This window comes from Ornithorhynchus anatinus, chromosome X5, assembly GCF_004115215.2.
Source record: "Ornithorhynchus anatinus isolate Pmale09 chromosome X5, mOrnAna1.pri.v4, whole genome shotgun sequence".
Lineage (NCBI taxonomy): Eukaryota > Metazoa > Chordata > Mammalia > Monotremata > Ornithorhynchidae > Ornithorhynchus > Ornithorhynchus anatinus.
Window position 1 is genome coordinate 69,457,589 of NC_041753.1, and position 26,169 is coordinate 69,483,757.

The 26,169-nt window shown below is 56.1% G+C and overlaps 1 protein-coding gene across 1 annotated transcript in view; it reads left to right on the forward strand.

Annotated features, from left to right (window-relative positions):
- Positions 1-24,583: 24,583 nt before the first annotated feature.
- Positions 24,584-26,169, forward strand: part of LOC103167493 (aminopeptidase O (putative)) — a 100,825-nt gene continuing 99,239 nt past the window's right edge. Inside the window, exon 1 of the mRNA XM_039910758.1 lies at positions 24,584-25,133. Coding sequence (XP_039766692.1) covers positions 24,709-25,133 — 425 coding nt within the window. The 5' untranslated portion in view covers positions 24,584-24,708. The remainder of the gene's footprint in view (positions 25,134-26,169) is intronic.

A 26,169-nucleotide genomic window follows, 5' to 3' on the forward strand; every position in this document is an offset into this window, starting at 1 on the left:
TGACCTCCTCTGTAAAATGGGGATTAACTGCGAGCCTCACGTGGGACGACCCGATGACCCTGAATCTCCCCCAGCGCTTAGAACGGTGCTGTGCACGTAGCAAGCGCTTAACAAATACCAATATTATTACTTGTCTGCTGTGTGGCCTTGGGTGAGTCGCTTCCCTTCGGTGGGCCTCAGGTACCTCATCTGAAAAATGGGGATCAAGACAATCAGCCCCACGTGGGACAGGGACCGCGGCCCGCCTGATAAACTTTTAACTTACCCCAGCGCTTAGAACAGTGCTTGCCGTATAGTGACCGCTTAACAGGCACAAGAATAAAAAAAATAATAATAGTTATGTCTCCACTGAGAGAATTAATTGATGGGAATTAACTGGAGGCGATGTGGACGATTAGGTAGGGCAAGAGCCTTGACGGTGAGAAGGACTTGGGTTCTAATCCCGGCCCCACCCCTTGTCTGCTGAGTGACCTTGGTCAAGTCACCTCACTACTCTGCGCCTCAGTTTCTTCATCTCTAAAATGGGGAATAAAAATAAAAACAATGGGACTCGTTAAGCCCTCTATGCCAAGCACTGGGATAGATGGAGAAGCGGCGTGGCTCAGTGGAAAGAGCCCGGGCTTGGGAGGCAGAGGTCATGGGTTCGAGTCCCAGCTCCGCCACTTGGCAGCTGCGTGACTGCGGGCGAGTCTCTTCCCTTCGCTGGGCCTCAGTTCCCTCATCTGGAAAATGGGGATTGAGACCGTGAGCCTCACGTGGGACAACCTGATGACCCTGTGTCTACCCCAGCGCTTAGAACAGTGCTCTGCACGTAGTAAGCGCTTCGCAGATACCAACATTATTATTATACGAGGTAATCAGGTTGCCCCGCGTGGGGCTCACCATCTTAATCCCCATTTTACAGATGAGATAACTGAGGCCCAGAGAAGTTTAGTGCCTTGCCCAAGGTCACGTAACGGACAAGTGGCAGAGCCCGGGGTTTGGGGAGGCAGAGGACGTGGGTTCTAATCCCGGCTCCGCCCCTTGGCTCCGGCGGGCAAACCACGTCACTTCTCTGGGCCTCAGTTACCTCATCTGTAAAATGGGGATTAAAACTGTAAACGCCACGTGGGACAACCTGATTACTCTCTATCTACCCCAGTGCTTAGAACAGTGCTTGGCCCAGAGTAAGCGCTTCACAGATGCCATCGTTATTATTATTAACCCAGGGCCTTCTGACTCCCAGCCCCCATCCCCTTCTCACAGGGCGGTGAGTCCCAGGGGGGAAAGGGAAGCGCGTCCAACCCCATCTGCTCGAATCCACCCCGGGGCTTAGAACAGCGCCTGGCACGTAGTAAGCGCTTCGAAATCCCACGGTCATCACCATTATTATTATCATTACGATGATTAGGGGTGTCTCTGGCAGATGGAAGAGTTAATGTCTAGAGAGGACTTTGATCAAGTCAGACCGGAGTCACTGAGTCTTCACAACCTTTCATTATTTTCCCCGATTCCCCTTTCAAGCCAGTTCTCCTCTGGGCCCTACGACCTTCCCATTAGCTCCGGTGGCTCCGTCCGGTGCGGGCTGAAAATCACTCACTCATTCAATACTATCTGCTGAGCGCTTACTAGGTGCAGAGCACTGACCTGAGCGCTTGGAATGGACAATTCGGCGACGGAGAGAGACGATCCCTGCCCACTGACGGGCTCACGGTCTAATCGGGGGAGACGGACGGACGAAAAGGAGACAACTTAATCACGATGGGGTCCGGGAGCCCTATGCGTGCTCCTGGATAGGTTTTTAACCGGTTTTCTGCATCATAAAACCATTCGTTCATTCAGTCGTACTTATCGAGCGCTTACCGTGTGCAGAACGCTGTACTAAGCACTTGGGAAAGTACAATACGACGATAAACGGTCACATTCGGCTAAGCCCCCTTTCCCTCTGCTCCTCCCCCTCTCCCTTCCCCTCCCCTCAGCACTGTGCTCATCTGTATAGATTTTTAATACCCTATTTATTTTGTTAATGGGGTGTCCGTCCCCTTGATTGCGATTAAGTTGTCTCGTTTCTGTCCGTCCGGCTCCCCCGATTAGATCGTGAGCCCGTCGATGGGCAGGGATCGTCTCTGTTGCCGAATTAGAGAAGCAGCGTGGCTCAGTGGAAAGAGCCCGGGCTTTGGGGTCAGAGGTCATGAGTTCGAATCCCAGCTCTGCCTCTTGTCAGCTGTGTGATGGTGGGCAAGTCACTTGACTTCTCTGGGCCTCAGTTACCTCATCTGGAAAATGGGGATGAAGACTGTGAGCCCCACGGGGGACAACCTGATTCCCCTCTGCCTACCCCAGCGCTTAGAACGGTGCTCTGCACATAGTAAGCGCTTAACAAATACCAACATTATTATTATTATTATTATTATTGTCCATTCCAAGCGCTTAATACAATGCTCTGCACATAGTGAGCGCTCAATATATACTATAGAATGAATTTCCTGCCCACGAGGAGCTTACGGGGGAGACAGACGTTCATGTAGCTTACAGTCTGGAGAGAGAAAAGGGCACGGCGCAGTGGCTAGAACCCGGGGCTGGGAGTCAGAAGGTCCTGGGTTCTAATTTCGTCACCGCCACTTCATTCATTCAATCGTATTTATTGAGCGCTTATTGTGTGCAGAGCACTGGAGGCCTTGCCAAGTCATTTCACCTCCCCGTGCCTCAGCGACCTCATCCGTGAGATGGGGATGGAGAGCGTGAGCCCCACGTGGGGCAGGGCCTGGGTCCAACCCCATTTGCTCGGATCCACCCCAGCGCTTAGGACAGTACCCGGCGCACAGTAAGCGCTTAACAAATACCATAATGATGATCGAAATAAATAAATGACGGGCGCCTACTTCGGTGCCGTGGGGCTGGTGGGGGAGACGAATGGAGGGAGCAAGTCGGGGCGACGCAGAAGGGAGCGAGAGAAGAGGAAAGGAGGGCTTAGTCGGGGAAGGCCTCTCGGAGGAGATGGGCCTTCGAGAAGCGGCGCGGCTCAGCGGCAGGAGTCCGGGGTCACGGGTTCGAATCCCGGCTCCGCCACGGGTCAGCTGTGTGACTAGGGGCACGTCGCTTCGCTGCTCTGGGCCTCAGTTACCCCATCTGTCAAATGGGGATGAAGACCGTGATGACAACCTGATCGCCCGGTACCCTCCCCAGCGTTTAGAACAGCGCTTCGCACGTAGTGGGCGCTGAACAAATGCCGTCAACATCGTCATTATTATTATAAGGCTTTGAAGGGCGGGGGGACAGTCAGGGACCGTGGGAATCGAGGAGGGAGGGCGTTCCGTTCGGGGGCGGGGGCAGGACGCGGGCGAGAGGTCGGGGTCGAGATAGAGGAGGTCGAGCCACTCTATCTCTTTCAGACCTCGGCACCTAGAAAGGAGTGAACAAATACCCCGGTTGTTCAGTCCCGGGGGGAGGGGGAGAGGCCGGATCTTACGCCATTCTGGCCGGCCCCGGGTAAACACCTTGGGTCGATCGACCGATAATCAGCCGATGATCGATCTCCGATCTAGCGGCGAGAGATAGTCAGTAAAATGCATTTGAGTTTGAAGGTAGGTGAAGCATCGGGGCGGAGGGGAAGGAGCTACCTAAAGATAGGGGTATCCCAGCCCCCTTTTACAGATAAGGAAACCGAGGCCCAAAGAGATCTGGCGACTTGACCGAGGACACGCCGCAGGTCACGGCAAGAGCCGGGGCCGAAAACCTGGGGTTTCCGACTACCGGGCCCGGGGTCTTTTCGTCGGGTCGCACTGCCTATCGTTCCCGTTTAAGAATAAGGAGAGTAATAATAACGATCGGTGTTCGTTAAGCGCTTACTCTGTGTCAAGCACCGGGGTAGATACACGTGGGGGGTCCCGGTCTTTCATCCCCATTTTCCAGAGGAGGTCACTGAGGCACAGAGAGGTGAAGCGACCGGCCCGAAGTCGCGCGGCCGACGCGTGGCGGGGGCGGGACTCGAACCCCCGACCTCCGACCCCCAGGCCCGGGCTCTTGCCGCTGAGCCAACTCAGGCGACCCCGAGACCGCGAACCCCAACCCCGGGTGTCACCGCGACAACCGGCCCGGGATGTCCGAGCCGAGGACTGATGACGGGGAGTCTCTGGCGCACGCGGGTCGCCCGCCCCCGCCCTCGGTTTACCCGCCGGGTCAAACAAACACCCGGAGGAGGTCACGGGGGTCTGGCCTTAGTGGACGGAGGAGCGCTGAACCCGCAGCGCTTACGACAGTGCTCGGCGCTTAGAACGGTGCTTGGCGCGAGTCGGTCTTAAGAGGGAAGCGGCGCGGCTCAGTGGAAAGAGCCCGGGCTTGGGAGTCAGAGGTCATGGGTTCGAATCCCAGCCCTGCCCCACGTCAGCTGCGGGACTGTGGGCGAGTCACTTCACTTCTCTGGGCCTCGGTGACCTCATCTGGAAAATGGGGATGAAGACTGGGAGCCTCACGGGGGACGACCCGACGACCCCGTATCTGCCCCGGCGCTTAGAACGGTGCTCTGCACATAGGAAGCGCTTAACAAATACCGACATTAATTGATATCATCAATCGTTCAATCAATGGTATTTATTGAGCGCTCACTGCAAGCAGGACACTGGACTTAAGCTCTCGTGAGGGGACAGAGCGAGAAGCAGCGCGGAGCTTGGGAGTCGGGAGGACCCGGGTTCGAATTCCGCCTCTACCGCTCGTCTGCCGGTGACCTTCGGCAAGTCACTTGACTTCCCTGTGCCTCAGTGTCCCCCTCGTCTGGAAAACGGAGGTGAAGACCGAGAGCCCCTCGTGGGACAGCGACTCTGTCGACCTGATTTGCTTGTGTCTACCCCAGCGCTTAACACACGGTTAAGCGCTTAACCCCCCAGATTCTTCCTCGGATCTCCTGACCGATTTTCTCTTCTCCCAGGTCAGATCCCTCCGGAAGCCGGCCGGGAGGATGAAGGAGGAGGATTCCTGAAGTTGGCTGTGAGGACAAATGGGGATTTATCGTGGGCATCGAAAGAGTGGAAAGCAGCGTGGCTTTAATATAATAACGTTGGTATTTGTTAAGCGCTTGCTATGTGCAGAGCACTGTTCTAAGCACTGGGGTAGATACAGGGCGATCGGGTCGTCCCACGTGAGGCTCACAGTCTTCATCCCCGTTTTCCAGTTGAGGGAACTGAGGCCCAGAGAAGTTAAGTGACTCGTCCACAGTCACCCGGCTGACAAGCGGCAGAGCCGGGAGTCGAACCCGTGACCTCTGCCTCCCAAGCCCGGGTTCTTTCCACCGAGCCCCGCTGCCTCAGTGGCTGGAGCCCGGGCCCGGGAGTCAGAAGGAACTGGATTCTAAAGCCGCCTCCGCCACTTGTCTGCCGTGTGACCTTGGGTGAGTCACTTCACTTCTCTGGACCTCGGTTCCTTCATCTGTAAACTGGGGATTAACACTGTGAATCCCGTTAGACCGTAAACCCGTCAAAGGGCAGGGACCGTCTCTGTTAACCCATTTGTCCGTCCCAAGCGCTTAGTCCAGTGCTCTGCACCTAGTAAGCGCTCAGTAAATACTACGGAATGAATGAATGAATGCGGGACGGGGACTGTGTCCAGACGGATCCGCTTGTATCTACCTTAGCGCTTAGGACGGTGCCTGGCACCTAGTAAACTCTTCGCAAATACCATATTTAAAAAAAACCAGAACTCCCCAGGCCGATGTGAGGATGAATTTGGATTTATTGGGGGATCAGAGCTCTGGAAGAGGCCGTGGAGACAAATACCGGGTGACTTTCTGCTCAGTTGGGTGTCAGCCAGTGCTCATTAGAGCGGTTTCTGATAAACAGGGGAGGACCCCGTTTCCCATTTGCTCAATTATTTACACAATCTGAAAACACCCACGGGATTAAACATTCACTGGGAAACTCGAAATGCAGGTCAGGCGGGGGAGGGAAGGGAAGAAGGGGGCGAAAAAACACCCTTATTAATAATGGTGGCATTTCTTCAGCGCCGACCATGAGCCAGGCACTGTACGAAGCGCCGGATCCAGTTGGACCCGAACTGTTTCGGACCCGGCCCCGTCACACGTGGGGCTCGCGGCTTTAATCCCCATTTGATAGATGAGGAAACCGAGACCCGCAGAGGTGAAACGAGCTGCCCGAGGTCACGTCATAACATTAATAAGACTAGTGAGAGAAGCGGCGTGGCTCAGTGGAAAGAGCAGGGGCTCAGGGGGTCGGGGGTCATGGGTTCGAATTCCGGATCCGCCGCTTGTCAGCCGTGTGACCGTGGGCAAGGCACTTCTCTGTGCCTCAGTTCCCTCATCTGTAACATGGGGATGAAGACTGTGAGCCTCACGTGGGACAACCTGATTACCCTGTACCCCAGCGCTTAGAACGGTGCTCCGCACGTAGTAAGCGCTTAACAAACACCAACAGTGCTATTATTATTACTCTGGAGTTTAGAACAGTGCTTGGCACATAGTAAGCGCTAAACGAGCACCTAACTATTATTATTATTTTATTAATTCTGTTGTACTGGACTGTCCCAAGCGCCTAGTCCGGTGCTCTTCACATAGTAAGCGCTGGATAAATCCCGTTGGTTGATGCGTCTGTTTCTTGTTCAGCTGTCCTCTCCCAAACGCTTAGTACAGTGCTTTACCCAAACACGATGGTGTAGCTTATAGAGGCCGGGCTTGGGAGTCGGAGGGTTCCCGTCCAGGCTCTGCCCCTTGTCTGCTGTGTGATCTTGGGCAAGTCACTTCACTTCTCTGGGCCTCGGTCACCTCATCTGGAAAATGGGGATTGAGACCGTGAACCCTCTGCGGGACAGGGCCGGATCCAACCCGACTTGCTTGGATCCACCCCGGCGCTCGGTACGGTGCCTGGCGCGTAGTGGGAACTTAACAAATATTATCATTGATGATAATAATTTATTATGATGAGAAGCAGCATGGCTCAGTGGAAAGAGCCCGGGCTTGGGAGTCAGAGATCATGGGTTCGAATCCCGGCTCTGCCACTTGCCAGCTGGGTGACTGTGGGCGACTCACTTCACTTCTCCTCAGTTACCTCATCTGGAAAATGGGGATTACGACTGAGCCCCAAGTGGGATAACCTGATTACCCTGTATTTACCCCAGCGCTTAGAACAGTGCTCGGCACATAGTAAGCGCTTAACAAATACCAACCTTAGTATAATTGCCAACGATTGAATAAATGAGTAGATCGGTTGGGCTCTCTGAGGGGGGCGCCGAACTCTGCCACCAGGGGGCGCCGCTCAGCTGAGAGGGGGTGGTGCGGAGGGCGTCCGGCAGGTGGCGCTGTGCCCCCGCTCACCGGTTCATTCATCGTAGTAATAATAATAATCATTCATTCATTCATTCAATAGTAGTTATTGAGCGCTTACTATGTGCAGAGCACTGTACTAAGCGCTTGGGATGAACAAGTCGGCAACAGATAGAGACAGTCCCTGCCGTTTGAAGGGCTTACAGTCGAATCGGGGCAGACGGACAGACAAGAACAATGGCAATAAATAGAGTCCAGATATTATTGTTATTGTTATTATTATAATGTTAGTATTTGTTAAGCGCTTACTATGTGCCGAGCACCGTTCTAAGCGCTGGGGGAGAGACAGGGTCATCGGGTTGTCCCACGGGAGGCTCCCGGTTTTCATCCCCATTTGACAGAGGAGGTCGCTGAGGCCCAGAGAAGTGAAGTGACTTGGCCACAGTCACCCAGCTGACCAGTGGCAGAGGCGGGATTCGAACCCATGACCTCGGACTCCCAAGCCCGGGCACTTGCCACGGAGCCACACTGCTTCTCTACAGATGAGGTCACTGAGGCCCAGAGAAGTGAAGTGACTGCCCAAAGTCACGCGGCTGACAGATGGCGGAGCAGGGATTAGAACCCACCACCTCTGACTCCCAAACCCTGGCTCTTTCCACCGAGCCACGCTGCTTCCCTAATAATGATGGCGTTTGTTAAGGGCTTACTAGGTGCCGAGCACTGTTCTAAGCACTGGGGTAGATACCAGATAATGAGCTTATCCCACGTGGGGCTCCCAGTCTTCATCCCCATTTGACAGACGAGGTCACTGAGGCCCAGAGAAGGGAAGTGACTCATCCAAGGTCACCCAGCAGACAAGGGGATCAGGACCCACGTCAGCAGAGAAGCAGCTCGGCTCAGCGGAAAGAGCCCGGGTTTGGGAGTCAGAGGGCGTGGGTTCTAATCCCGGCTCTGCCACTAGTCAGCTGGGTCACTTTGGCCCACTCATTTAACTTCTCCGGGCCTCAGTGGCCTCATCTGTAAAATGGGGATGAAGACTGAGCCCCAGGCGGGACGACCTGATGACTTCGTATCTCCCCCGGCGCTTAGAACGGTGCTTGGCACACAGTAAGGGCTTAACAGATACCATCGTTATTATTATTATTATTGTCATTATCATCTGACTCCCAGCTCTTCCCTCTAGGCCGTGCTGCTCCTCTCAGAGAAGTGAAATGACTCGTCCGAGGTCACACAGCAGACAAGTGGCAGGGCCGGGATGAGAGTTTAGGTCCCCTGACCCCCCAGGCCCGGCCTCTTTCGACGAGGCCGCGCTGCTCCTCGAGCGTGTCACAGGCGGCTAACGGGTGAAGGCAGGTCAATCGTTTCTTCCTTCCTTCCAAAGTCTAAACCCAAGGCAACGATCGGAATTCGAGTCCAGCTGGAGGGGGAATTCTGGGGCTCTTCGGCCCCTGCTTCTGCGGCCAGACTGTAGTATTTGTTTAGCGCTTACTATATATACGCCAAGCATCGTACCGAGCACTGGGCTGGATAGAATATCCTCAGGCTGGACACGTGGGGCTCCCGGTGTAAATCGGTGGGAGACTAGGGATCGAATCCCCATTTTGCAGACGAGAAAACTCAGGCCTTGAGAAGTGAAACGACTTGCCCGAGGTCACCCGGCTGACAAGTCGGGGAGCCGGGATGAGAACCCGGATCCTTCCGATTCCCGGGCCCGGGCTCCACCCACTAGGCCATGCTGCCTCTCTAAGAGAAGGGAGGTGACTTGCCCAAGATCGCCCAGCGGACAAGCGGCACAGTCGGGATTAGAACCCAGGTCCTCTGACTCCCAGGGCCGCGTTCTTTCCACTGGGCCGCGCTGCTTCTCTAAGAGGAGTGAAGTGACTGACCCAAGGTCGGGCAGCGGACAAGCGGCAGAGTCGGGATTAGAACCCGGGCCCTCCGACTCCCAGCCCCAGCTTACTTCCACTAGGCCGCACTGCTTCCTTCTCATTCTCATCCACCCCCCTTCTCTGCCTTCCTTTCTCTTCTCTCCCTTCACCTTTTTCTCTTTCTCTTCCATTTCTAGAGAAGCAGCGTGGCTTAGTGGAAAGAGCCCGGGCTTGGGAGGCAGAGGATGTGGGTTCTAATCCGCTGTGTGACCTTGGGCCAGCCACTTCACTTCTCTGGGCCTCAGTGACCTCATCTGTAAAACGGGGGTGAAGACTGTGAGCCCCACGTGGGACAACCTGGTCACCTCGAATCTCCCCCAGTGCTTAGAAAAGTGCTTGGCACATAGTAAGCGCACAACAAATACCATCCTTATTGTTATTATCACCTAAACCTTCCCTCCAAATAGCCTCCTTCTCTTCCTTTTCCTTCTTATTTTCTTTGTTTTTCCCCTTCTCATAGTATCTCCATCTTCCCTTCCCCTCTTTTCCTCCTCTTCTTCCTCCACTTCCTCGTCTCCTCTGCCTTCCCTTCTCCTCTTCTTCCTCCTCTTTTTTTCCTTATTCTCCTCCTCCTATTCTTCCACCTTGCCCTCACGTTTTCTCCTTTTCCTCTTCTCCCTGCACGTCCTCTTCTCATCTGCCTTCCCTTCATCCCTTCTGCTGCTCCTCCTCCTCCTCCTCCTCCTCCTCCTCAGGGTTTGTCTTCTAATCCTAGAGAAGCAGCGTGGCTCAGGGGAAAGAGGCCGGGCTTGGGAGTCAGAGATCGTGGGTTCGAAACCCGGCTCCGCCACTCGTCAGCTGTGTGACCGTGGCCGAGTCACTTCACTTCCTTGGGCCTCAGTGACCTCCTCTGTAAAATGGAGATTAAGTGTGAGCCTCATGTGGGACAACCTGATGACCCTGTACCTCCCCCAGCGCTTAGAACAGTGCCCTGCACATAGTAAGTGCTTAACGAATACCAACATTATTATTATTATTATTATTAATCCCGGCTCCGCCTCTTGTCTGCTGCGCGACCTTGGCCGAGTCACTTCATTTCTCAGTTCCCTCATCTATAAATGGGGATGAAGACTACAAACCCTACGGGGGACAGGGACCGTGGCCAACCGGATCAGATCGTGTCTACCCCAGCGCTTAGTACAGTGCCTGGCAAAGAATAAGCGTTTAACGAATATCATTTAAAAAACAACAACCGGGTGTCGGAGCGGCGATAGGGGGAAACTGAGGCCCAGCGTTACGATAACGCGCTCGGCCTCACGCCGGGAGGGGGGAAGGAGCGGGGGATACGTCTGGCCAGGGCCCAATTTACCAACAGGGAGTTCCCTCTTCTAAGAGAAAGAGGCCTTTTCGGTTTCGCCCCGAAGCTCTGATTTAATAAAGCCGTGATGAAGAGCAGTCCTGGGAGGACACGCTTCAGCTCTTTGGTATTTATCTCCGGGATTTCTTGTTTAATGCTTCCTGTCCGCCTTGCCAGATGTACGGTTCTTGGCATTTCCATATAAAATCCTAACCCTGCGATCCTTCTTGCCCATTTGCCGCTTGCTTTCAAGCCCGGCCAGTTATCTGCTGTAAACTTCCTAAATTCAGCTCGCAAAAAACCCTCCCCGGAGTCCTCACTCACACCGACGAAACGGGTTTTGGTTTTATGGTATTTGTTCATTCGTGCATTCTATTTACTGAGCGCTTACAGTGTGCAAGACCTTGTCATAATAATAACAGTGGTATTTATTAAGCGCTTAACGATGATAACGTTGGAAAGAGGCCGGGCTTGGGAGTCAGAGGTCACGGGTTCGAATCCCGACTCTGCCCCTTGTCAGCTGTATGACTGTGGGCAAGTCGCTTCACTTCTCTGGGCCTCAGTTACCTCATCCGTCAAATGGGGATGAAGACCGGGAGCCCCACGTGGGACAACCTGATGACCCTGGATCTCCCCAGCGCTTAGAACAGTGCTCCGCACACAGTAGGCGCTTAACAAATACCAACATTATTATTATGTGCCAGGCACTGTAATAAACGCCGGTGTAGATACCAGCTAATCGGGTTGGATCCAGTCCCGGTCCCCCTTGGGCTCACCGTCTTCATCCCCATCTTCCAGGTGAAGGAACGGAGAAGTGAAACGACTCCCCCAAGGTCACACAACGGGCAAGCGGCGGAGCCGGGATGAGAACCCGGGTCCTCTGACTCCCGGCCTCTTTCCGCTAGGCCCCGCTGCTTCCCAGTGACGAGTGGAATGACCTGCCCAAGGTCGCCCAGCTGGGAAGAGGCCGGGCCCGGGATAAGAACCCGGGTCCCTTGGCTCCCAGCACTGGACGTTTTCCATTAGGTGGAGCTCCTTCTCCGAACACAGGCCGCAGAGAGATCCGGGCCCCGTTCCCGGCTCCGCCACTGACCTCCTGCAGGCAGACCGTCGCTCAATCAAGCGACGATATTTACTGAGCGCTTACTGCCTGCAGAGCACGGTGCTGAGCGCTCGGGAGAGCGAGCAGCGCGGCTCAGTGGAAAGAGCCCGGGCTTGGGAGTCGGAGGTCATGGGTTCGAATCCCGGCTCCGCCACTCGTCAGCCGGGTGACCGCGGGCGAGTCGCTTCACTTCTCCGGGCCTCAGTGACCTCATCTGGAAAATGGGGATGAAGACCGGGAGCCTCACGTGGGACGACCTGATGACCCTGTGTCTACCCCGGCGCTTAGAACAGTGCTCTGCACCTAGCAAGCACTGAACACATACCAACATCATTATTATTATTACTATTATTATTATTACTTAGCACTTAGAACAGTGCTTTGCACATAATGATGTTGGTAACCCATAGTAAGCGCTTAACAAATACCCTCTAATTATTAGTATTATTATTCAGTTGTATTTATCGAGCGGTTCCTGGGTGCAGAGCACCGTACTAAGCGCTTGGAAAGTGCAATTCGGCCCTCAAGAGAGACGATCCCCGCCCACAGTGGGATCACAGTCTAGAAGGGGGGAGACAGACAACGAAACAAGTAAACGGGCATCGATATAAATAAATAGAACTATAGCTATATACCCATCAAAACAACTCGATAGGCAATAATATAAATAAATAGAATTATAGCTAGGTACAGAGACGCGCAAGTGCTGTGGGGCGGGGGGTAGAGGAGAGGGAAGGAGTCGGGGCGATGGGGAGGGGAGGGGGAGTTGAGAAAAGGGGGGCTCAGTGTGGGAAGGCCTCCTGGAGGAGGGGAGCTCTCAGTAGGGCTTTGAAGGGGGGAAGAGAGTCAGTTTGGCGGACGTGAGGAGGGAGGGCGTTCCGGGACAGGGGTAGGACGCGGGCCGGGGGTCGACGGCGGGACGGGCGAGAAGGAGGCCCGCCGAGGAGGTGGGAGGCAACAGAGGAGCGGAGCGCGCGGGCTGGGCTGGAAAAGGAGAGAAGGGAGGTGAGGTAGGAGGGGGCCGGGGGGATGGAAGGCTTTGAAGCCAAGAGTGAGGAGCTTCTTCTTGATAGGAGAGCTGGTAGACACATTCCCGGACAGGTCACTTAACCATCCCTCGTCCACATCCCGCCTCTGGCCCGGAAGGTCCTCCTTCCTCATGTCGGCCAGACGATGACCCTCCCCACCTTCAAAGCCGTACTGAAGGCCCAACTCCTCCAAGAGGCCTTCCCTGACTAAGCCTTCTAATGGCAACCTTCTCACTGTACCTCGATCTCGTCTGTGTCTGTGCCATCGACCCCCCGCCCCCGTCCTGGCTCCGGCCTGGAACGCCCTCCCTCCTCAGATCCCACGGACGATTCCTCTCCCCACCTTCAAAGTCTTCCCTCACCGAGCCCTCCTTTCCTCGTCTCCCACTCCCTTCTGCGTCGCCCTGACTTGCTCCCTTTCTTCATCCCCCCTCCCGGCCCCACACCGCTTATGTCCATCCCCGAAATGTATTTATTTCTATTCATGTCCGCCTCCCCCTCTAGACTCGTGGGCAGGGAATGAGTCTGCTCATTCTACTGTACTCTTCCAAGTGCTCAGTACAGCGCTCTGCGCCCAGTAAGCGCTCCGTAAATATGACTGCACCAACGAACGGATGAACGAGCGTCACTCAAAAAACAAAACGGAGGGGGAGACAGACATAAACGAGACGTACGGACTTAGGCGCTTCGGGGCCGAGGCGGGGGTGAATAAAAGGTATAAATCGAAATGCAAGGGTTTCCCAGAAGGGAGAGGGAAACTAGATTTCCACGTCCACAATTTAGGAGACGGGCCACAAACCGTCACCCGGCCTTTCGCTCACCGCGGGCGGGGAACGCGCCCGCTACCTTTTTCTCTCCCGAGTGCTTAGCGCAGTTCTCTGCACCCGGTGAGCGCTCGATGAATCCGACCGACGGATTGGAGCCGGTGAGCCGAAAGACGCCGAAACCAGCGGCGAACCGGGCCGAGGCTTCGTCGAGGTCGATTTCAAAGCCCGCTGAGTCACTCGAAAATCGAATTGCGTTTGAGTTCGACCAGAGCCCGGCTGGGAGGGAGTAATGCCATGATGTAAGTCATCATTATCTGCTGCCTGCACTTCCCGGGATGGGCTGCGGATGAAGATGCCGGAAAATGCCGGAGATACGATAATAGTTGGAAATAAGAGCTGCTTCCCCCCTCCCGGGACCCAGAAATCCAAGGGACGAAGAGCCTTAATTTACCATCTCTCCTCCCATTAAATAGCCGTGGCTCCCGTGTGCTCGAGAACCGCCGAGTGGATTTCTTCATCGATATGAGCAGATGTCACATCGCTTCCGTCTCAAGGAGCTTTTCTCGATCCCTCAAGCATCTCTCCGCAGGGTCCTGCGGCGGGGAGGGGCGAGGGGAGGTTTGGCAGAAATAGCTGTATTATTCTATGATTTATCAGTAGAAATTAAGCTTTATCGCTCTGGTATTTTTTCATCGTTTTGCCCCAGAGATACACACGGTCCACTCTATGGCACTTCCAGCGCCAGCGTAGGGATCCGAAGGCTGAAAAAGTGATAAAAACAGGAGAGGAAGAACATCGATCCGTTTGAAATGCGGTGTCGGAGAAGGCTTTGGCGAATACCACGGGCGGCCGGAAAAACCAACAAATGGATTTTAGAGCAGATTGAACCCAAGTGGTCTTGCGGAAGGCCAAACGACTCGACGTAGGTTAGCCTGTTTCGGACACGTAATCGGGAGGACCGATTCTCCGGAGAAGACACTGACGCTAGGAAAAGTCCGGGGAGAAGGTGGAAGAGGCAGCCCGGCAGCTAAGACGGACAGAGACCGTAACGACGATAAGGGAAGAACCTTTAGAAAGGTTGCGGGTTATGGCGGAGGCCGGGACTTTCTGGAGAAAATCCATCCATGGAGTCGCTGTGAATCGGAAACGGCGCGACGACACTTAATGATGATGATGATTTTTTTCATCCCCCCTCCCGCCCCACAGCGTCTCTGTCCATATCTCTTATTTATTTCTATTCAGAGAAGCAGCGTGGCTCAGTGGAAAGAGCCCGGGCTTGGGAGTCAGAGGTCATGGGTTCAAATCCCGGCTCTGCCACCTGTCAACTGTGTGGCTGTGGGCAAGTCACTTCACCCCTCTGGGCCTCAGTGACCTCATCTGTCAAATGGGGATGAAAACCTTGAGCCCCGCGTGGGACAACCTGATCACCTTGTATCCCCCAGCGCTTTGCACATAGAAAGCGCTTAACAAATACCACCATTTTTGTATTTTATTTATTTATTCTTGTCTATCTCCCCCTGTAGCCTCTAAGCTTCTTTTGGGCGGGAAATGTGTCTGCTTACTGTTGTATCGTAACACCGTAAATGCTCAGTAAATACGATCGAGTGAATGAACACCATTAAAAACAAAAAAACAAAAAAAGAAGGGGAAGCAGATATTCAAGTAAATGATAGATACGGACATAAGTGCAGTGGGGCTGAGGGTGGGGTGAATAAATCCCTTATTTGGGGGCAGGGAATGTGTCTGTTATGTTGCAATGTCCTCTCCCGAGTGCTTAGTAAAGTGCTCTGCACACAGTAAGCGCTCAGTCAATACCCTCGACTGACAATCATACAGTGGTATTTACTGAGCGCCTACTGTGTGGAGAGCGCTCTACTAAGAACCTGGCAAAGTACAGTAAGTGTTTATTGTATGTCAAGCACTGTTCTAAGCGCTGGGGCAGAGACAAGTTAATCAGGTTGGACCCAATCCCTGTCCCACGTGGGGCTGACAAGTCTGAGGAGGAGAGGCAACGGGTATTGAATCCCCACTTTACAGGTGAAGAAACTGAGACCCAGAGAAGTGAAGTGACTTTTTTTTTATTATTTGTTAAACGCTCACTATGTGCTAAGCGCTGGGGGGTACAAGGCGATCAGGTTGTCCCACGTGGGGCTCACGGTTTTAATCCCCATTTTACAGATGAGGTAACTGAGGCACAGAGAAGTGAAGTGACTTGCCCACAGCCACACAGTTGACAGGTGGCAGAGCCGGCATTCGAACCCATGACCTCTGACTCCCAAGCCCGGGCTCTTGCCACTGAGCTTTCCACCGACTTGCCCGAGGTCACCCAGCGGACGAGTGGCGGAGCCAGGATTAGAACCCAGGTCCTCTGACTCACGGCCCCTTTCCACTAGGGCCGTGCCGCTTCTCTGAGAGAAGGGAAGTGCTCGCCCGAGGTCGCGCAGCAGAGAAGTGGCGAAGCTGGGATTAGAACCCAGGTCCCTCTGGCTCTCTCCACTAAGTCATGGTGCCTATATTTTTTGATATATTATGGATATATTATCTTGTTCTCCATCCCTGTAAAATGGGGATTCTCATCGGTAAAATGGGGGTTAAGACCGTGAGCCCCAGGTGGGACATGGACCGTGTCCAACCTGATTACCTTGCGTCTTGTCTCTACCCCAGTGCTTAGCACAGTGCTTGACACATAGAAAGCACTCAACAAATACCATAATTATTAACGATTATCATCGACTCCCCAGAGTTTGACCATCACCTCGCTGTGGCGGGGAGTGAAACAGCGAATCTGGGGAGTTTCTGATGGGCTGAATTCATTCGATGGCATTTATCGAGCGCTTACTATGTGCAGAGCACTGTACTAAGCGCTTGGAATGTACAATTCGGCAATAGATAGAGACAATCCCTGCCCACTGACGGGCTTACGGTCTAATCGGGTCTTTACGACAATAAAGAGACACAGGCCCGGCCCACAGCGAGCTCACAGGCCAGAAAGGGGGAGACAGACATAAATACAAATAAATAGATGACACATGTGGACAGAAATGCTGTGGGGCCGGAGGAGGGAAGAACCGAGGGAGCGCGTCTGGGTGATGCAGAAGGGAATGGGAGATGAGGAAAGGAGGACTCGGTCCGGGAAGGCTTCTTGGAGGAGGTGTCCCTTCAATAGGCTTTAAAGTGGGGGAAGAGTGATCGTCTGTCGGAGATGAGAAGCAGCGTGGCTCAGTGGAAAGAGCCCGGGCTTGGGAGTCAGAGGTCATGGGTTCGAATCCCGGCTCCGCCGCTTGTCAGCTGGGTGACGGTGGGCGAGTCACTTCCCTTCTCTGGGCCTCAGTGACCTCATCTGGAAAGTGGGGATCAACTGTGAGCCTCAAGTGGGACAACCTGATGACCCTGTCTCCCCCCCCAGCGCTTAGAACAGTGCTCTGCACAATGTAAGCGCTTAACAAATACCAGCATTATGTCTGCTGTGTGACTGTGGGCAAGTCACTTCACGTCTCTGAGCCTCAGTTCCCTCATCTGTAAAATGGGGATGAAGACTGTGAGCCTCGCGGGGGACAACCGGATTAGCCTGTATCTCCCCCAGCGCTTAGAACAGTGCTCCGCACATAGTAAGCGCTTAACAAATACCAACATTATTATGACATAATTATAATAATAATAATATTATTATCGGGGAAGCAGCGTGGCTCAGTGGAAAGAGCACGGGCTTTGGAGTCAGAGGTCATGGGTTCGAATCCCAGCTCTGCCCCTTGTCAGCTGTGTGACGGTGGGCGAGTCACTTAACTTCTCTGGGCCTCAGTTCCCTCCTCTGTAAAATGGGGATTAAGACTGTGAGCCCCACGTGGGACGACCTGATTCCCCTGTGTCTACCCCAGCGCTTAGAACAGTGATCTGCACATAATAAGCGCTTAACAAATACCAACATTATTATTATGATGAGGAGGAGGAATGAATGAATGAATGAATGAATGAATGAATGAATGAATGAATGAATGAATGAATGAGCAGGAAGTCACAGGGGAGGCCACGTGACCATCCCCGGCCGGGCCTGGACCCGTCAGAGGGCGCGAGCAGCCTCTTCCCCCCTTTGCGCCTGCGCGGCCGCCGCGAGGCGGGAGGGGCCGAGGAGGCGCGCGCGCGCGCTCCGATGACGTCAGAGGCTCGGGAGCCCCCCCCCCTCCCCGCCGTCGCCCGGGTAACCGGGCCGCGGCGGCGCGCGCGCCCCCCCCGTGACGTCAGAGGCGCGAGCCCCGCCGGCCTCCCTGGTCCCCAGCCCCGCCGTCGCCCTGGTAACCGGGCCGCTGGCCGGGATGGAGCGGCAGGTAAATCATAATCCTAACAATAATACTAATGATGACGATGGGATGCGGTTAAGCGCGCACTATGTGCCAAGCACTGTTCTAAGCGCTGCGCCCCGGACCTCCCCTGCCTGCTGCCCCCTCCTCCCCGCCCCGAGCATCCCCCTGCTCCCCCCTTCCCCAAGCAGCCTGGCCGAGTGGCAAGAGCCCGGGCTTGGGTTCTAATCCCGCCGCTGCCACCTGTCAGCCGGGTGACCTTGGGCCAGTCACTTCCCCGGGCCTCAGTGACTTCATCTGTCAAATGGGGGTTAAGGCAGTGAGCCCCACGTGGGGCAACCTCACTACCCTGGACCTAACCCCAGTGCTTAGAACAGGGTATTTGTTAAGTGCTTAACTCTGCGCCAGGCACTGTACTCAGCGCCGGGGCGGGGATACAAGCAGATCAGGTTGGACACCGTTCTGCTGTGTGATCTTGGGCAAGTCCCCTTACTTCTCTGGGCCTCACTTACCTCATCTGTAAAATGGGGACCGAGGCTGGGAGTCCCACGCGGGACGGGGACTGGGTCTAACCCGGTTTGCTTGGATCCATCCCAGTGCGCAGCACAGCGTCCGGCACACAGTAAGCGCTTAACAAATGCCGCAATCATCATGAGAAGCGGCGTGGCTCCGTGGAAAGAGCCCGGGCTTGGGAGTCAGAGGCCGTGGGTTCGAATGCCGGGTCTGCCACCTGTCAGCTGTGTGACCGTGGGCGAGTCGCTTCACTTCTCTGGGCCTCAGTTCCCTCATCTGTCAAATGGGGATGAAGACCGTGAGCGTCACGTGGGACAACCCGATGACCCCATATCTCCCCCAGCGCTCAGAACGGTGCTCTGCACATAGTAAGCGCTTAACAAATACCCACATTATTATTACAATGCAACGATAAAAGGCGACGTTCCCTGCCCACAACGAGCTCACAGTCTAGAGCGGGGGAGACGGACGTCAATAGAAATAAAGAAAATGATCTAGAGAGAAGCGCTGTGGGGCCGGGAGCGGGGAAGGTCAAGGGGAGCGAGTCGGGGCGGCGCAGAAGGGAGTGGGAGACGAGGAGAAGCGGGGTTGAGTCGGGGAAGGCTTCTTGGAGGAGGTGGGCCGTCAATAAGGCTTTGAAGCGGGGGAGGATCCTTGTCAGATCCCCCACCCGGGCTCGTTTCCTCCTCTCCCACCCCCTTCGGCGTCCCCCTGACTTGCTCCCTCGACTCATCCCCTCCTTCCCCCCCTAAACCCCGCGATTTCTTTCTTTCTCTTCCCGGTAGTCTCCCCCTCTAGACTCTAAGCTCCTTGTGGGCAGGGGACGTGTCCGTCCGCTTCTCGGAGAACGGTCTCCCAGACCGATCAATCTCCTTGGGCGTCGAGGGATTCCCCCCTCTCCTTCCGAGAGGCTGCAGGACCCTTCCTCCCCCGGCTTACACATCGGCCCCTCCTAACCGAGGCCGGGTGGAAGCAAAGGCCGCGGGAGGCTGCGTGTGCACGGACGCCGAGGCCGGCTGTGTGTACACAAGCGTTCGGGGAGGCTCGGTCTGTACGGGTCCTGGTTTTGTCTACGCGAGTGGTAGGGTTGGCTCGGTCTCCCCAAGCGCCGGGGGTGGCGCAGTGTAAACAGTTGCTGGGGTGACTGAACGAGGAAAAGCACGGCCCAGCGGAGAGAGCCCGGGGCTGGGAGTCAGAGGATGTGGGTTCTCCTCCCGGCTCCGCCATCTGTCTGCTGTGAGACCTCGGTCCAGTCACTTCGCTTCTCTTGGAGAAGCAGCGCGGCCCACTGGGAAGATCCCGGGGCTGGGAGTCAGAGGATGTGGGTTCTAATCCCGGCTCCGCCGCTTGCTTGTTGGGTGACCTCGGTCCAGTCACTTCGCTTCTCTCGGAGAAGGAGCGCGGCCTAATGGAAAGATCCGGGGGCTGGGAGTCAGAGGATGTGGGTTCTCCTCCCGGCTCCGCCATCTGTCTGCTGTGAGACCTTAGACAAGTCATTTCGCTTCTCTTGGAGAAGCAGCGCGGCCCACTGGGAAGATCCCGGGGCTGGGAGTCAGAGGATGTGGGTTCTAATCCCGGCTCCGCCGCTTGCTTGTTGGGTGACCTCGGTCCAGTCACTTCGCTTCTCTCGGAGAAGCGGCACGGCCTAGTGGAAAGAGCCCGGACCTGGGTTCTGATGCGGCCGCGCCGCTTTCTGCCGTGTGACCCTGGGCAGGTCTCTTCACTTCTCCGGTCGTGTTTACTCCTCTGCAGAATGGGGATTCAAACCCTGTTCTCCCTCCAACTTAAACCGTGAGCCCTCTTGGGACAGGGGCTGTGTCCGACTTGATTTGCTCGTGTCCACCCCGGCGTTTAGTACAGTGCCTGGCGCGTAGTAAGTGCTCAACAGATACCCTCATTATTATCATTACCTTCCCCAGCACTTAGTACAGTGTCTGCCACACAGTAAGTGCTGAGCAAATACGACAGTTATGAATGTACACGAGTGCTCAGCCTGGCTGAGCGTACACCGTCCGGAGCGGGAAGGACTCTGTGTATAATAGTAATAATAATGTTGGCATTTATTAAGCGCTTACTATGTGCAGAGCACTGTTCTAAGCGCTGGGGGAGATACGGGGTCATCGGGCTGTCCCACGTGAGGCATGCGAGCGGTAGGGGTCGGGCTGTGCATATCCAAGGCCATTCATTCAGTCAGTCATATTTATTGAGCGCTTACTGTGCGCAGGACACTGTACTGGGTGCTCGGGAAAGTGCAATATAACAATCAACAGTGGTATTCCCCGCCCACAGCGAGCTCCCAACGTATACTCAAATGCAGGTGGAGCGTATATGCCGTTGGGCGGATACAGAGTGCCAGGGGTGACGTCGTGTTCACAAGTCCCGAGTGTGGCTGTGTCCACAAGGGCTAGGGCGGTGGTGGAGGTGATGAGTCTGGAGGGCTCTCTGGAGGAGGAGGATCAGGAAATGGAAGAGCAGGAAGATGGGGAGAAGGAGGAGGAGGGGGAGGAGGAGAAGAGGAGGCACAAGAGGAGGAGGAGCAGGAGGAGGAATTGGAAGAGGAGGAGGAGGAGGAAGAAAGGAGATGGAGGAGGAGGAAAGGAGGAGCAGAAGAGGAACAAGAAGAGGAGGAGGAAAAGAGGTGGAGAAGGAGGAGGAGAGGAAGAGAGGAACAAGAAGAGGAGGAGCAGGAGAAGGAATTGGAAAAAGAGGAGGAAAGGAGATGGAGGAGGAGGAGGAGGAGGAAAAAGGGTGGAGAAGGAGAAGCAGGAGAAGGAATTGAAAAAGAGGAGGAAAGGAGATGGAGGAGGAGAAGAGGAACAAGAAGAGGAGGAGGAAAAGAGGTGGAGAAGGAGAGGAAGAGAGGAAAGGAAGAGGAAGAGCAGGAGAAGGAACTGGAAGAGGAGGAAGAGAGGAGGAGGAGGAGCAGGAAGAAGAACAAAAGGGAAGAAAGAGGAGGAGGAAAGGAGGAGAAGAGGAAAAAGAGGAGAAGGAGCAGGAGAAGGATTGGCGAAGGAGGAGCAGGAGAAGGAATTGAAAAAGAGGAGGAAAGGAGATGGAGGAGGAGAAGAGGGACAAGAAGAGGAGGAGGAAAAGAGGTGGAGAAGGAGAAGGAGAGGAAGAGAGGAAAGGAAGAGGAAGAGCAGGAGAAAGAACTGGAAGAGGAGGAAAAGAGGAGGAGGAGGAGAAGGAAGAAGAACAAAAGGAGAAGAAAGAGGAGGAGGAAAGGAGGAGAAGAGGAAAAAGAGGAGAAGGAGCAGGAGAAGGATTAGAGAAGGAGAAAAAGGGGTGGAGAAGGAGAAGCAGGAGAAGGAATTGAAAAAAGAGGAGGAAAGGAGGTGGAGGAGGAGGAGAGGAAGAGGAACAAGAAGAGGAGCAGGAGAAGGGATTGGAAGAGGAGGAGGAGGGAAGGAGGTGGAGGAGAGGAAGAGGAACAAGAAGAGGAGGAGCAGGAGAAGGAATTGGAAGAGGAGGAGGAGGAAAAAAGGTGGAGAAGGAGAAGAAGAGGAATAATTAGAGGAGCAGGAGAAGGACTTGGAAGAGGAGGAGGAAGAAAGGAGGAGGAGGAGGAGGAGGAGGAGAGGAACAAGAAGAGGAGGAGCAGGAGAAGGAATTGGAAGAGGAGGAGGAGGAGGAAAGGAGGTGGAGAAGGAGAAGGAGAAGAAGAGGAACAATTAGAGGAGCAGGAGAAGGAATTGGAAGAGGAGGAAGAAAGGAGGAGGAGGAGAAGGAAGAAGAATAAGAGGAGGAGAAGAAAAGAGGAGGAGGTGGTGGAGAAGAAGAGGAACAAGACGAGGAGCAGGAGAAGGAATTGGAAGAGGAGGAGAAGGAAAGGGAGTGGAGAAGGAGGAGGAGGTGGAGAAGAAGGAAGGGGTGGAGGAGAAGAAGAGGCACAAGAGGAGAAGGAGGAGCAGGGGAAGGAATTGGAAGAGGAGGGGAAGGAGGTGGAGAAAGAGAAGGAGGAGGAGAAGGAAGAAGAGGGAGAAGAAAGGGGAGGAGGAGCTGAAGGAGGAGAATAATAATGTTGGTATTTGTTAAGCGCTTACTATGTGCCGAGCACTGTTCTAAGCGCTGGGGTAGACACACAGGGGAATTAGGTTGTCCCACGTGGGGCTCACAGTCTTAATCCCCATTTTACAGATGAGGGAACTGAGGCACAGAGAAGTTAAGTGACTCGCCCACAGTCACACAGCCGACAAGTGGCAGAGCTGGGATTCGAACTCATGAGCCCTGACCCCAAAGCCCATGCTCTTTCCACTGAGCCACGCTGCCTCTCGAAGCAGGAGAAGAAAGCAGCAGCTTGTCAAGAGGCCCCCGTGACCGACTTCATCCAGAAGCTAGAATAATAACGATAATAATTCACTCAATCAGTCGTATTTATTGAGTACATAATAAGAATAATAATTGTGATATTTGTTATCCGCCTCCTTTGTGCCAGGCACCATACTAAGCCCTGGGATGGATCCGAGCAAATCGGGTTGGACACGGTCCCCGTCTCAAGTAGGGCTCACGGTCTCCATCCCCATTTTAAAAATGAGGGAAATGAAGCAGAGAGAAGTGAAGCGACTTGTCCAAGGTCACAGAGCAGACGCGTGGCGGAGCCGGGATTAGAACCCGTGACCTTCTGACTCCCAGGCCCGGGCCTGGGAGTCTTACTGTGTCGAGACCACTCTACCGGGAGGTTGGGAGTGTACAGTATAACGGTGTAATAGACGCATTCCCTGCCCACAACAAGCTCACAGTCTGTATTATTTATTCTCTAGCCCGCTGGCTCGCTCCTTTTCAGGATTGATTAGGTTTCGTTCGTGCTCTTCGGATCGATAAGAGAGACGATTCTTCTTGCTTTAAAATTGTTTCGAATTTACAGTCGAAGCCACGTGTTAACAGTATCAACTGTGCTATTAAGCGCTCACGACGTTCCAGGCACCGTGCTAAGCACTGGGGTGGACACAAGCGTATCGGGTCGGATCCAGTCCCTGTCCCCCGCGCGGCTCGCCGTCCCCATCCCCATTTTACAGAGGAGGGAACCGAGGCCCAGGGAAGTGAAGTGATCTGCCCAAGATCACTCAGCGGGCAAGTGGCGGAGGCGGGATTAGAAGCCAGGTCCTCCCGAATCCCAGGCCGGGGCTCTACCTCAGTTCCCTCATCAGTGCCTCAGTTCCCCCGTCTGTGAAATGGGGATCAACCGTGAGCCTCCCGTGGGACAACCCGATGACCCCCGTCTCTCCCCCAGCGCTTAGAACGGTGCTCGGCACATAGTAAGCGCTTAACAGATACCAACAGTATTATTATCATTACCCTCTGGGCCACGCTGCTTCTCGGTGGGTGGCTTGACGGACTGACCCACCGAGTCTTCGGGGGTTTGAAAACAGGCGGGGCCACCCCCAGCTTCCATCAGAATGATGATAATGTTGGTATTTGTTAAGCGCTTACTATGTGCAGAGCGCCGTTCTAAGCGCCGGGGGAGACCCGGGGGAATCGGCTCGTCCCACGTGGGGCTCACGGTCTTCATCCCCATTTTACAGATGAGGTCACCGAGGCGCCGAGAAGTGAAGCGACTCGCCCAGAGTCACACAGCGGAGGAGTGGCCGAGCCGGGATTCGAACCCGTGACCTCCGACTCCAAAGCCCGTGCTCTTTCCAATGAGCCACGCTGCTTCCCTACTCTGCGCAGAGCGCTGTTCTAAGCGCCGGGGGAGATACAGGGTGATCAGGTCGTCCCACGTGGGGCTCACGGTTTTTAATCCCCATTTGACAGATGAGGTAACCGAGGCCCAGAGGAGTGAAGCGACTCGCCCACGGTCACCCAGCCGACGAGTGGCAGAGCCGGGATTCGGACCCACGACCTCTGACTCCCAAGCCCGGGCTCTCTCCACTGAGCCGCGCCGCTTCTCTTAGAATCACCCCGACGGTGCTACGTGCTGAGCACTTCCCACGTGGGGACGGTGAGAGGGAGCGCCGTGTGACGCGCGTGTCCGAGCGGGCGGTGGGTCCGACGGGGCCGTGCGGTCAGAAGCGGCGGGTCAAATCGGGGAGAGAAGGTCGTGGGTTCTAATCCCTCTGCGCCACCTTTCTGCTGGCTGACCTTGGGCGAGTCACTTCCCGTCTCTGGGCCTCGGTTTCCTCCCCTGTCAAATGGGGGCGGAGCCCGGGAGCCCCCCGTGGGGCGGGGACCGCCTCCCACCCCATCGGCTCGGATCCCCCGCCGAGCTCGGGACGGCGCTCGGCGCGTCGCTGCGCGACCGTGGGCGAGTCACTTCTCTGTGCCTCAGTGACCTCCTCTGTAAAATGGGGATTAACCGTGAGAGCCTCACGTGGGACGGCCCGGGGACCCCGTGGCTCCCCCGGCGCTCTGCGCACGGTAAGCGCTTAACAGATACCAACATTATCATCTTCGTCATTACAGTGAGCGCTCAACGAACGTCACGCTCGTGGCGCGGCCGCAGCCGGGGCCGCCCCCCAGCTTCCGTCGGCATCGCCCCGTCGGGGCTGCCTAGAGGACGCCTCCCCGCGCGCCGAGCGCCGTCCCGGGGGCCATGGAGGACGACGACGCCGACGGCGACCTCCCGCTCCTGGCCAACACCCGCCAGGTGCTGGTCCGCCACTTCGAGCTGGACCTGGAGGTGGACCTGCGAGGCCGGACGGCGGAGGGGACCGTCGTCCTCTCCCTCGAACCCGCGGCCCGAGACCCCGGGCCCGGCCCCGACGGGAGCGGGGAGGACTTCGCCCTGGTCCTGGACTGCCGGCGGCTGTCGGTGACGGCGGCGGAGGAGGTGACGGAGGGCTGCGGCCCGGGGGACCCCCCGGTCGGCGAGCTGCCCTTCTCCGCCGGCCCCTGGAGCTTACGGATCTGGAAGCCGGGGGTCCCCGCGGCCCCGGGCTTCCCCCGCCACGTCCGCGTCCGCTTCCGGACCGGGCCCCGCGGCCGCTCCCTGGCGTGGACCGTCGACCAGAGCGGCAGGTGGGTCCGGCCGGGGACCCCCTCCCCGGCCCCCCGGGCCTCTCGCCGTCTCCCCTCGGGCCCCGGGGAGCGGCCGGACGGGCCGACGACGGATGAATGAGATAACGATCGTAATAACGTCGGGGTTTGGGAAGCGCTTACCGTGTGCCCGGGCGCCGTGCTAAGCGCGGGGGGAGATACGGGTGATCGGGTCGTCCCACGTGCGGCCCACGGTCCTCTCGGACGAGAGGCGGAGTGACTCGCCCGACGTCACCCAGCGGGCCGGTGGCAGAACCGGGATTAGAACCCGGGTCCTCCCAACCACCCCCCCGGGCCCGGGCTCGTCCCGCTGGTCGCGGCGCTGCTTCTCTAAGAGAATAATAACGATTCATTCGTTTCATTAATTCGATAGTATTTACTGAGCGCTTACCACGTGCAGAGCAGCGGACCGAGCGTTTGGAACGGACCGGTCGGCGGCACCGGTATCTGTTAAGCGCTCGCTACGTGCCAGGCACCGTTCCGGGCGCCGGGGGAGACACAAGCGGCGCGGCTCAGTGGAAAGAGCCCGGGCGGGGGAGTCGGAGGTCATGGGTTCGAATCCCGGCCCCGCCCCTCGGCAGCTGCGCGCCTGTGGCCGAGTCACTTCACTTCTCTGGGCCTCAGTGACCCCATCTGTCCAATGGGGACGAAGCCCGGGAGCCTCACGCGGGACCCCCCGATGACCCCGCGTCTCCCCCCGCGCTTAGAACGGTGCTCCGCACGTAGCAAGCGCTTAACAGACACCAACGTTATTATTATCGTAGGAGGCGATCGGGTGGTCCCCCGTGGGGCTCACCGGCTTCATCCCCATTGGACGGAGGAGGCCACCGAGGCCCAGGGAAGGGAGGTGACTTGCCCACGGGCAGCGGGCCAGCGGCGGAACCGGGATCCGAACCCGGGCCCTCCGCCCGCCGGGCCCGGCCGACCCCACGCCCTCGCCCGGGTGCGGGGCCCGACGCCCCGTCGGGAAGGTCCGACCTCGGACGTCCCGCTTCTCCTCCGCGCCGCCCAGCCTCCC